The 11730-nt window shown below is 30.9% G+C and overlaps 2 protein-coding genes across 2 annotated transcripts in view; both read left to right on the plus strand.

The window, feature by feature from the left end:
* Positions 1-102: 102 nt before the first annotated feature.
* On the plus strand, positions 103-3820 carry LOC21386353 (MADS-box protein SOC1). The gene is made up of 6 exons (XM_024175763.1): positions 103-187; positions 968-1029; positions 1576-1675; positions 2424-2465; positions 2567-2608; positions 3452-3820. The coding sequence occupies exons 1-6, from the start codon at positions 158-160 to the stop codon at positions 3626-3628; spliced, it is 453 nt and encodes a 150-aa protein (XP_024031531.1). The 5' UTR covers positions 103-157; the 3' UTR covers positions 3629-3820.
* A 7295-nt stretch (positions 3821-11115) lies between these two features.
* LOC112094559 overlaps positions 11116-11730 on the plus strand; it is a 3146-nt gene continuing 2531 nt past the window's right edge. The window contains exons 1-3 of the mRNA XM_024175757.1: positions 11116-11383; positions 11480-11583; positions 11680-11713. Of these exons, the coding sequence (XP_024031525.1) occupies positions 11116-11383; positions 11480-11583; positions 11680-11713 (406 nt within the window). The remainder of the gene's footprint in view (positions 11384-11479; positions 11584-11679; positions 11714-11730) is intronic.

Genomic DNA, 11730 nt, shown 5'->3' on the forward strand with positions numbered 1-11730 from the left:
TTTTTTTTTTCCTTTTAATATATTTCTGGTAATGAAGCATTGTATCAATAGTAAAATATTTGAACATGTTCATGTAATATGTTTTGGATGTCTCAGCATGCGAAAAATCATCGAACGATACCATAAAAAGCCAAAAGATCATCATGAGCAAACTAAGATGACTGAAGCCGATCAACAATACATGCAGGTTAGAAACTCCATATCTTGGAATATGACATTTCATCTCAGCATGCTTTGATACATGTATGCTACTTAAATATTGATTTTTGTGTTTGGTATGAGGGTTCAAATCAGGGTGGTTTTTATTTTAAAATCAGAACCATGATTCATGATTTGAACATGTGGTCCATACCATGGTTCTGGAACCGGAATTAAAACTAGGGGTTTGAACCATTCAAAACCTAGAGGGAGGGTGGTTTTATTTTTTGGAGTGATTTTAGTTTAAAACATCACATCAGAGTCCAAACCTTGAACCAGAACCATCCAAACCAAACATTGACTTTCAATAACTATGTTTTACTTTTTGCAAACAAACAAAGGTTGGAACTAGAATCATGGTCTCCGATTCTAGAACCCTCATACCAAACGCAACCTTAATGTTTCAATATTTCGGAATCATCTATATATATTGTACAACTACTCATGACGTGAGAATAAAGTATTTTGTAATTTATAACTCGCATGCAATCAAATACTTTCTTTGATCTTGAGGATCATAAGGAGTACTAGGCTAGCTATGTTTCATTGAACTACAATGATCAGACTGTAACAAAATTTATAACAATCAAATGCTATCTGAATCACTACCTTGCTAAAGTTTTTTTGAATATCTGACAAAAATACCACTAGAAGGCTTACTCTGAAAACACATATTCTGATCCATAATGCAACTAATGTATGCCAACTTTAGTTTGTAACCAAGTTAGTTTTTGCCGCTAAGAATGAATATATATGGATTTGGATGCAGCAACTGAGGCTTGAAACTGCAAACTTGGCCAAGAAGATTGAGCAAATTGAAGTTTCTAAGCGGTATTGGCAGCCTACTTTATTGTTATTATTTGTCATTTTGACCTCGGACCATTTCCATGTCCAAAGTATTAATGCCGATGCTTATTTGATTAAAAAAAAATTGTTGTGAGAAGACCTTTTTTTTAGGGGTTTAAGAAGACATATTTAGTATATGTTCTATTTTGTATTCCAATACAAAATATTATTTTAAATTATGCATATACTTTTTCATCATATATTATAAGCTTTTAGCTGGTAAAAGGAAAAAAAAAATTAATGAATAAATGAAATTTGTTGTAATTATAAAGTGAAAATATCAAAACATCAATCAATTATCAGTGATCAAGTGTCAAGATTAAGCATAACTATACTTGGTGTTAAATCATGATATTAAGTATAGTATGTGTCAAATTCGAAATTAAATATAGTATTTTATCGCAGAATAGTTTCCTTATTCAAATGTTTATTTTGACAATATTGCTACAGAAATTTGAAATTGTATTGTAGATACTTTTACACTGGACAATAATTGGTCTTCTCTAAACTTTGAATTTTGCATTCTCTTAGGAGGTTTTTGGGACGTGACATTAGTTCATGTTCTTACGAGGAACTCCAAGGGATCGATCGCCAGTTGGAGCAAAGCCTACGCAAAATTAGAGCTAGAAAGGTATATAGTAATCTTAAAACTGATTAAGGACTTTTCCACAAAGTTTCCTCTTATGTGCATGCTGTTACATTTTATCAGGACATTTATTTTATTTTAGGCTTTTTTTGTACAAATGCCCCTCAACTTTTTAAATTTAGAAATTTTGTCTTTATTTTTTTTCGTGGCAATTAACTCCTTTAACTTAAAAAGTTTTACAATTAAGGTTCAATTGAAAATGGAGTCTTATATTTTTCATGATTTTGATCACGTGGTGTGAATGTGAACCTCTATTGAGAGTAATAAAGGTCATTTCTCACCTTTGAAGTGTCTCAACAGCGCAATAACTATTAAAAACTAGAAGTTGTTTATCACAGCTGATTGTGTTCAAACTCATTAAAAGACTCTGATATCAATATAACCACACAAATAGGGTGAGAAATGACATTCATTGCCCTCAACAAATTCTCATGTGAGCATTACATGATTAGAATCATAAAAAAAAAACAGATGTCGTTTCGATTGAACTTTGATTGCAAAGATTTTTAAGTTAAAGGGGTCAATTGTCAGGAAAAAAAAAGAATAAAAACTAAATTGCCAAATTCAAAAAGTTTAGGGGGTGTTTATACAAAAAAGCCTTTATTTTATGTTTTTCTAGAAAAGCTCTACTTCAGACATGTTTTTTGTTAATCCCTATAACTGTTGCTTTTGGCTACCATGTACATGTTAATGACGACAGCTTATTAAATTACTTGAAACTCCTATTTCCCAGGATCACGTATTCAATGAACAGATAGAGCAGCTAAAAACAAAGGTATTTTATGCCATTTATGTTCAATATATGCTTCAAGCTTAGTTTACAAGCTGAGATTAGTTGGTTTTAGTTATGTTTTTTCTTTTCCTCAATTAATTCAGGAAAGAACTCTCTTGGAAGAGAATGCAAAGTTACGTGAAAAGGTGAAATTTAAGTCCTTTATTTTGTTTCTTGTTTATATTTTTATCTCTATTTTCGCCCTAGAAAGTATTAATCGTCTCTTGTTTGTCTTAAGTCTGCTGCTTCGGATCTTCTGGTGTCATTTTGGCTAGGTTTTACTATCGAAAAAGAGTTTCTAAAGACAAAACGAATTCCAAATCAATTTTTTGAGTTTGGTAACAGCTTAAATTGATAACGTAGTTTCTATTCAAGGAATTCACTTGACTAGTTGCCACAATTGCCAGCCTTTTTTCTTCTTTTTTTTTTGTTTTAAAAAAAGAACCAAGTTTCATATAGTACCAACAAATCAAGGATGTTCTAAAAGTGGAAATATTGCTTGTAATATATTGGATTGAAAGGGAACTATAATTGGGTTCTCTTTTTCAGTTTGAATACCAAATAAGTGGAAGATAGACGAAAACAACAAAAAAGGCAATGCTAGAAAGGATGAAACAAAATTGTCTTTGTCAGTCTCGAAGAATAGAACAGGGAAAAAAATAAAAAATAAATAAAGAATAAAAAAGTCTTTATTGAATTAAGCTCAGAAGCTCTTCATTATATATAAGATTCATAAACTGTTCGAGCTCCTTCAATAGTAATAGGCTAATATATGTGTATCAGCCAACCTAACTAATTAAAAGCTAACCAATCAGATGCTTACACGTGTAAACTATAGTTAATTACAAGCAAATTTGCTTAAACTAACCTAACGAACTTAGCCCTAGCTTTTGATTGTTATTATATGTGTTGTACTGTCTTTTTAGCCGTAGCTTAGCAGTATCAAACATCATAAAATCTGAATACCTAATACGTGCAACATCTTTTAGAGTAATGGAACAAGGCTGCCAAATTGGCAGCCATTAATCCAAGAGAAAGAAGCTGCAACCAACTGCAGTCAAAGTAGCCGGAGTACTAGTTCTTTAGATCAGGATCACGTTGAGACCGAGCTCTTCATCGGACTGCCAAGAAACTCACTGCTGATTACTCAAACTGGTTGTTCATGATCTCTTGAAACTTATCCACGAAGTATATATATGTTATATAGTTCGTAGCTTATCACTAGTATTTAGTAGTACCGTCAAATATTAATAAGTTGTATGCTTAATTAAGAATTTTAATATGAATATTTGGGAATTCATGATACAGGTAGTATGATATCAATAGATCATTATCTATTCATAAGTTCATTCATATGTATAAGTTCATATTGTTATATTTATATATGTTGTGTAGAAATACCAAAAAATGGGAAGTAAATAATTTGATCATTTTGAACTCGTACAAAGTGTATTCTTTAAAATTTACCGAATATATATTAGTTACTTCTTCTTCATGTTGTCAAGAAAATTAGAGATATTTCAATATATTGTGTGCAAATTAAGTTTTTCAGTATTACAGAACTGTTCGACAATCTTGGCAATTGCCAGATCCCCAGTTCCATTGGTCACTGTTTGACGCACTCGTTGCATGCACACTTGTACATGTCACTTTGAAGTTTGAATTGAACATTTCTACATTTGTGTACCTTTTTTCTTTTGTCAAGTAAAAGGAAGACAACCCTTTTGTTGTTCTAGAGTATTCTTTAAAAGTGAATATGTTACATATACTGTCTCAAATCAAGACTTGTGAATCGAGTTTAAATATAACAAAATTTTAAAACAAGAATAGTTTTGAATTAAGAGAATGTTTGTTTCCTGTATTCGTCTCTGATTCTGAATCATGATTCTCTATAGTGTTTTTCTCTTATAAAAAATACATGTAAAACAAGAATAGTTTTGAATTATGATTCTGAATCTATGAACCAAACGTCTACTAAGTTTATCAATATTACAGAACTGTTTGACAATCTTAGCAATTGCCAGATCCCCAGTTCCATTGGTCAATGTTTGTTTGACGCACTCGTCCTGCATGCACACATGTACATGTCACTTTGAAGTTTGAATTGAACATTTCTACGTTTTTGTTCCTTTTATCTTTTGTCAAGTAAAAGGAAGACAACCCTTTTGTTGTTCTAGAGTATTCTTTAAAACTGAATATGTTACATATACTGTCTCAAATCGAGACTTGTGAATCGAGATTATCATCTTTCTAATTACAATTATAGTTAGAGGCGTTGAATTTATGTTGAACTAATCTGTACTTTTCTTTAATAGAAAAATCATACCATATTCATTTGTATTTTTACATCTTGTATAGTAGGCTATTCGTTTCTTGTTCTATATTTTTGCACTAGTATGTGATCACTCTCTAAATAATTCAGGTTATGTGATTAACTTTAACCCCTTCTTCGTTTCTCTCTCTCTACATTTTGTATCATAGGCTATTCGTTTCTAGTTCTATATTTTTGCACGATTATGTGATTACTCTCTAAATAAGTTAGGTTATGTGATTAATTTTAAACCCTCTCTTTCTCGTCCCTCCGTCCCACCCTTTCTTACTCTCTCTCTCCCCCTCCCTCTAAATAAATTGTGATCAACTTTAACCTTTTTTTCGGGACGTTCAAAATGCTTTACTCATTAATATTTCGTTACTTTTTAACTTCGAATATTTTTCTTTGTTTATCTCTCTCTACATTTTGTATTATAGGCTATTCGTTTCTAGTTCTATATTTTTGCACGATTATGTGACTACTCTCTAAATAAGTTAGGTTATGTGATTAACTTTAAACCCTCACTTTAACATTTTTTTGGGGTGTTCAAAATGCTTTACTGATTAATATTTCATTACTTTTTAACTTCGGATATTTGTCTTTGTTTCTTTCTCTCCCTCCCTCCCTCCCTCCCTCTAAATAAATTGTGATTAACTTTAACCTTTTTTTGGGGTGTTCAAAATGCTTTACTGATTAATATTTCATTACTTTTTAACTTCGGATATTTTTCTTTATTTCTCTCTCTCTTTCCCCCTCCCTCTCTCTCCTTCGGAGTGTTTAAAATGCTTTACTAATATTTCATTACTTTTCAACGTCGAATACTTCCTCCCAGCTGCCTCTCTAAATAATTTAGATTATGTGATTAACTTTAACCCTTCTTCGGAGTATTTAAAATGCTTTAACAATTATTTCATTACTTTTTAACGTCGAATATTATGATAATATATTCAATAGTAAACGTCTTATATCAAATAGAAAACTGATCATCATATCAATTCAAAATCGTGTTCATGTATTACCTGAAAAATTATTTTAAAATTCGTTGGCATTTCTTGAATGATTGGGTCATTATTCTTTTAAACATGAATTTGTATGTAAAAGTTTTCAATGGTGGAAAGATTTTATAAAAGGAAGTGCTCATATATTTTAGGTATCTAATGCAGTTTTATAGTAGTATACATGTTTTGACTCATCATGTGTCGTGTCATGAAAGATCACGTGTGTTTTTGATAAATAAACTTCATTCAAAAGAAACAAGAAAAAATCTCACAAAATTATGAGCTACAACATGTCTAAAAGAAAGAGCCTGAACAGAAGTCTCGAGCCAAATTCACAGCTTCTAATAACCTCAAATTCTCCATCTTCTGAGGATGGGATGCGTTAAAGTCGTCCTCCGCAAACTGTTAAACTTGGGCTAAATTCAAAATGAGCCTAAAAGAGTGGCCTTTTACTATGTCTGTTGCGGTACCTGGGCTGAGCTTCAATCACCAGATTCTCATACGATATCAGGCTCTTCACGAATCCAGTAAAATTTTAAGAAAAAATTTTGTTTTGGTATCCACTATTATATTAAAATTTGAGTTTGGTATATTCTATTTTTAAAAATTTTATGTCGGTATCTCGACTTTTTAAAAAAAAATTTTACCTCAAAGCCATTTTTTAAAACACAAAAAGACAAAATTACCCTTATTGTAAAAATTCATCTGTTAGCTAGAATTTTGAAGAAAAAAATTTTAAAAAAAGATTTTAAAGAGATGAATTTTTAAAAAAAGGATTATGATCTACAACTATAACAATTTTTAAAATCCTTTCTTTTCTTTAAAATTCTAGTCAACGGATGAAGTTTTACAATAAGGGTAATTTTATCTTTTTGTATCTTAAAAAATAGCTGAGGTACCAAAAAAATATTTTCTAAAAAGTTAAAGTACCTGCATAAAATTTTGAAAAATAAAGAGTACCAAACTCAAATTTCGAGTTTAAATATAACAAAATTTTTAAAATATTACAAACATAGTAAAATTTTAACATCATTAAAATAATGATTATATCATTACATGGTACAAATTGACGTCGTTATAATAATGATTATGTCATTTTTGCTATATTTATAATATTATGAAAATTTTGTTAAATTTCAAATGAAGATATGAAAATTTTGGAATGTGGTGTAATCAAGATATAAAAAGTCTTCATTTTTTTTCGTCCTCATTCCACAAAGTTCAAATGGAAATTTACTATTAATTAAACCGTGTTATTTTGGAGCAAAACCCACGAAATCCGGTCCCACACTCTTCAAACTTTTGTTTCTTGAATATGCGACGCCAGATTTTGATTGATCATCAATATGTGTCTGACGCGATAGATTATGAGGAAACAAATCTTTTTCCTTTTCTCAATAAGAATTGGGCGAAAGAAAAAAAGTTGCTCGTCTGAATCTTGCAAAAATGGATTGATAAAAGGTAATGTCACGTGGACCTGAAAATTCTAAGGGAATTAATTGGCTGATGGGTCTCTCTCCCTATCAATAATGATTCTTTACATCATTAGAACGTTTACAAAGCAAAAAAAAATAAATGGGACCTCTCTATTATTGCCTTTTTTTTTTTCTCATACCCAATAATATCTTCTTTTATGTCCTCTTCTCTCTTTTTTTTTTTTTTTTTTTTCCCTCTCTCAATAAATTATATGGTACGCACTGAAATACAGTGCCACATTTAATAGACATGATATGTTTATTTAATTAGGTATCCGTGAAGAGGGAAAAACCACTTTGAATTTGAATTAGTTCTCTCTCTTTCTTCACCAACAGCCACAAACACCCCCACACTCCATCTGAAGGATTCAATATTGGAGTTTAGAGCAATTGTTTAAATGGTCAGGAATATTGTGTTGGGAGAATCTCCCAACAAAAACTGAATCTGAAGATGGTCTACAGTTCTTTATTGTAAAGTTTATGCATAAAAATATAAGGCAAATTTTTGTCCTTTTTTTTTTTTTTTTTTTTTTTTTTTTTTAAGGGGGGGGTTTTTTTAGCAGAATGAAACAAAAATAAAAATAAAAAGGGTCAGTAAAAAGGCTTGTCCTCTTTTAGGGGGGGAAAAAGAAAAAGAAAAAAGTCATGTATTCCTTCCTTGCACTATCACGGCTTAAATTATTTTTTTAATCTAATCGTGTGGCCATCAAACCTTAAAATGATATTGGCTTGAAAATGTCCATATGATGAGATTTCTTTTTATTGGTGCTTAACTGAGATTTACCCTGTATCGTTTCCTATATTATATTCTTGGATTTTGCCTTTTGAGAAAAAAAAAAAAAAAAAAAAAAGGTATTTCAAACACTTTTTGTGAATTAATGAAAATCTACGTGCTTGAAGATCTTAGCTTGTACTAATGATAAAGTACTAGATTGCACTAATATCACTAGATCCCAAGCACTTGCAATAGACCGAATCAAATCTTTCTAGCCCTGATCAAATAGATAAATATTTTCATAGTTAGGCCTAAACGTAATAGTTATCACTATTCTCCTCTTTCTCTTTCTTCTCCCTTTCTAAACAAAACATCATTGCACATTATGAGCTACACTTGTTTGGTTTTTTTTCCCCCCCTTTTTCTTCTTTATTTTCTCATCGCATTTTTTTTGTGGAATTGCATTGGCCAACAAATACCAAATACCTCAAAAAGTAGAAAGTATCTTTGGTAGGACAAAAAAAAATTTTAAATTACCGGTCATTTTTAATTTTTTTTTTAATTTTCGTATTAGTATCAGAAATTATTTATTTTGTATATTTTTTAAAATCTGATATAATTTTAATTAAATTTAACAGCAAAAAATTAATATAACTGATAGAGAAGCTTATTAGAGTCTCAAAAACTAATGTCATTTCAAAAGAAAGAATAGAAACATTTAGATTTTGTTCATTTTACTGATTTGAGTTTTCAGTTTTAGATTTAAACAGTTAAAAATTCTCAAAAAATATCACATTTAACTTTTTTTATTACAGTTAAAAACTCTTAAAAAATATCACTTTTTAACTCGAATTGAAAACTCAAATCTAACGAGCTTAAGGTACCATGACAATACAAGGACCATAGGTTGTGGTCCCAAAATAAGTGTAAAAGCTATATAGGCCCATTGGAGCTGCAAAGTTTGGACCTATGAAACGCCAGTCAAGTAGGATTTTATTTAGAAGCTCTTTTTGGGGCCCCATGCAGCGTCGTTTTGTCCTGGTAAGCTTCCTCTGTCGGAAATTCTGCACATACAGCGTACCATCACATGATGCTCATATCTCCTAACGCACATCCAAAATTGGGCCCACCATCTCCCATCTATCTACTTATGATTTTTCAAAATTTAATTTGTATGATTTTTTCTCTCACCCCAAATAAACACAAAGCTAAAACTATTGCACTTAAAAAGTAAATTGAGGGAGAAAAAAGCTATGATGTAGAAGCAAAGATGTTATGTGCATAATAGTGATAGTGATGTACCACCATTACTATTATTAATGTGCACAATTTGTATTTTGGACCTCACCAACAGTGATATAATTCAGCTATCCCTGAGATTCTTTGTAAGTTTCCCCAGTGCCCTGATTCCTGAAAATATGCCTGACTTATCCTTCACCGCCATTTGGGTAGCTTAACAACTGATCATCACTCCATGAACAAATACCAAAAAAAAAAATAGAATGTGACAAGTTTGTTCTTCATTAGAGGACTTGGTATTATGTCAACAAATTTGCGGCAATACTTTTTTTATCAACAAGCTTAGCTGCTTAAATGTAAATTACATAAAGGTACTTTTATTAATTGTTATTTTTTAATGAAAAATTGGAGACCTGATTTTAAAGTAAGATGCTACTCAATTATTGAACCCAATCCAAAGACCTTGAACCCATCATTAATAGTCCTTTTTGTTCTATTTTGGTCGAAGCAACTGCCTCTGGCGATCAGGCCCAAGATAAGAATGGGTGGATATAGTAATAAAAAAATCTACCTTCCATTAAGTTATTTCTTTAATTTTTTTAGGAGGAAGGAGACAAATGTCCTTTAGTATGTATGAATATGTATTTTTTACTTTTTATTTTCTATTAATTTTTTTAGTTAAATCATTATATTAGTCAAAAGGGTATTAATTAAGAGTAGAGAGTACAAATTTAGACCACACACTTTAATAATTTTAACAATTTTCTTTTAATTATTTTATATTCGTCTCTTAGAATTGTCTAAGTTAATATATAGTTTGAGAAAGTGAGGAGAAAATTCATGTAAAAAGAAAACAGTGAGGGCATTCTTCTATATTTTTCTATAAATTACTTAGGGTTCGATTCGAGTTTTTAATTTGAATTGAGATGTGATTTTATGTAAGAATTTTTTACTGTAGCAAAAAACTTAAATATAACTGTTTATGAGAATTTTTTACTGTAGTAAAAATTGAATTCTAAACTTGAATCGGTGAAATGAATAAGACCTTAGTATAAAAAGGGATAAAAAAAAATTGTAGAAATGGTAAATAAGTCATAATCATAAAACAGAAGGGTTCGATACTTGGATTAGATTGCAGATCCCCAATAAACCATCTCATATATGTAAAAAAAAAAAAAAAAAAAAAAAAAACTCAGGGCCTCTCTGGCGTGGGGAATCCGGAATCGCATTGTAAATTGAGCTCGTAGAGAGTTAAAAAAAAAACAAAAAATAGGATTAAAAAAAAGAATATTATCGTTAATTAGTATAATAATAGTGTGTGTCAAGCGAGAGAGTAAGAGGTGCGTGGTCGTATCGTCAGCTAATCCATTTCTTATTTACAAGGTTCAATTCCCAATGAGAAAATAGATGATAAAGGGTAGGCAGAATTGGTTCTAGTTTTTGGTCTGGTAAAACTTGGGAGTGAGTGTGAACTGGTAAAAAAAAAAAGAGCATATATACATACATATATATATATATATTTGATGTAAGAGAGAGAGATGATATATATAACCAATAACGAACGTAGACTATTTTTGTTGTACTTAATTCCCTAAAATCAAATTGTGGCCAGTGTGTTTCAAGCAAAAAAAATTGAGGCCAGTGTGTTTTATGCTTTGTGGATCCGCTTTTCTCGCCTCTTTCTTCTTCGTGACCATGAGCTTCCCATGAGATGAAATTTGAACTTCTTGCTTTCTTTTATCGCTCCAAATCTCTCCCACCAAGTCTTATATATAATTCCTTAAAACTTCTGCTTCTTTTATTTTTCGTCTCTCTTCTTCGTTATTGTTAGAGACGTTTCTTTATACATGATATTATAGATTGTTTTTGTGTGTGTGTGTGTGTGTGTTGAAAAGAAATATACAAAAGCAAAGTAATGGGCAAAGAGTGGTATTGGGGTGGAAAATCCTCAAAGAGAGCTGGTCAAAATGTGGATAGAGACGCCATTTCTTCATCATCATCATCATCATCAGCTGGTTGCATGTGTGCTGTGTTTCAGTTGTTCGATTTTCATCAGTTTCAGTTCACTAGTTTAAACCACCCTCATCATGAAACAGCTTCTAGTTTCAAGCCCACAACTAGTAGGAATACTACTAGTACTACTCTTTATCAGCTCCCACAAGAAGCTGACAATATCCCAAAAGGTACTACTAAATATTCTTTGATCTCTCTCTCTCTGTTTTTTTTTTTTTTTTCTTGAAAATTTTGGGGAATTTTAATATGGATTAATAACATTTTAGGTGTTGAGGCACCAAGGAACAGCTTGAAATCTGAGGAGGGAAGCACTTCACTTTCATCCATCATAGAAGAAGAAGATGAAGAAAGTTTAAACTTAAACATCCCGGTAAGCATCTTAAAACTAATAATGTCACTTTTATATATTTTCTCTTAACTTTTGAGTTTCAACTTTTGATATTGATATTGGTGTTTGAAAATCCAGATGGGGATTCAAATCAAAACAAGTACGGGATCAGGTTCAAGATCAGCAGGA

This window comes from Morus notabilis, unplaced genomic scaffold (assembly GCF_000414095.1).
Source record: "Morus notabilis unplaced genomic scaffold, ASM41409v2 Scaffold1640, whole genome shotgun sequence".
In the NCBI taxonomy this organism is placed as follows: domain Eukaryota; kingdom Viridiplantae; phylum Streptophyta; class Magnoliopsida; order Rosales; family Moraceae; genus Morus; species Morus notabilis.

Bases quoted from the DNA above. Each gene is read 5' to 3' on its own strand.
- LOC21386353 (XM_024175763.1), top strand. From the start codon at position 158: ATGACTGAAGCCGATCAACAATACATGCAG. The intron at 188-967 runs GTTAGAAACTCC...ATTTGGATGCAG, and splicing joins CCGATCAACAATACATGCAG to CAACTGAGGCTTGAAACTGC. The intron at 2,466-2,566 runs GTATTTTATGCC...CAATTAATTCAG, and splicing joins TAGAGCAGCTAAAAACAAAG to GAAAGAACTCTCTTGGAAGA.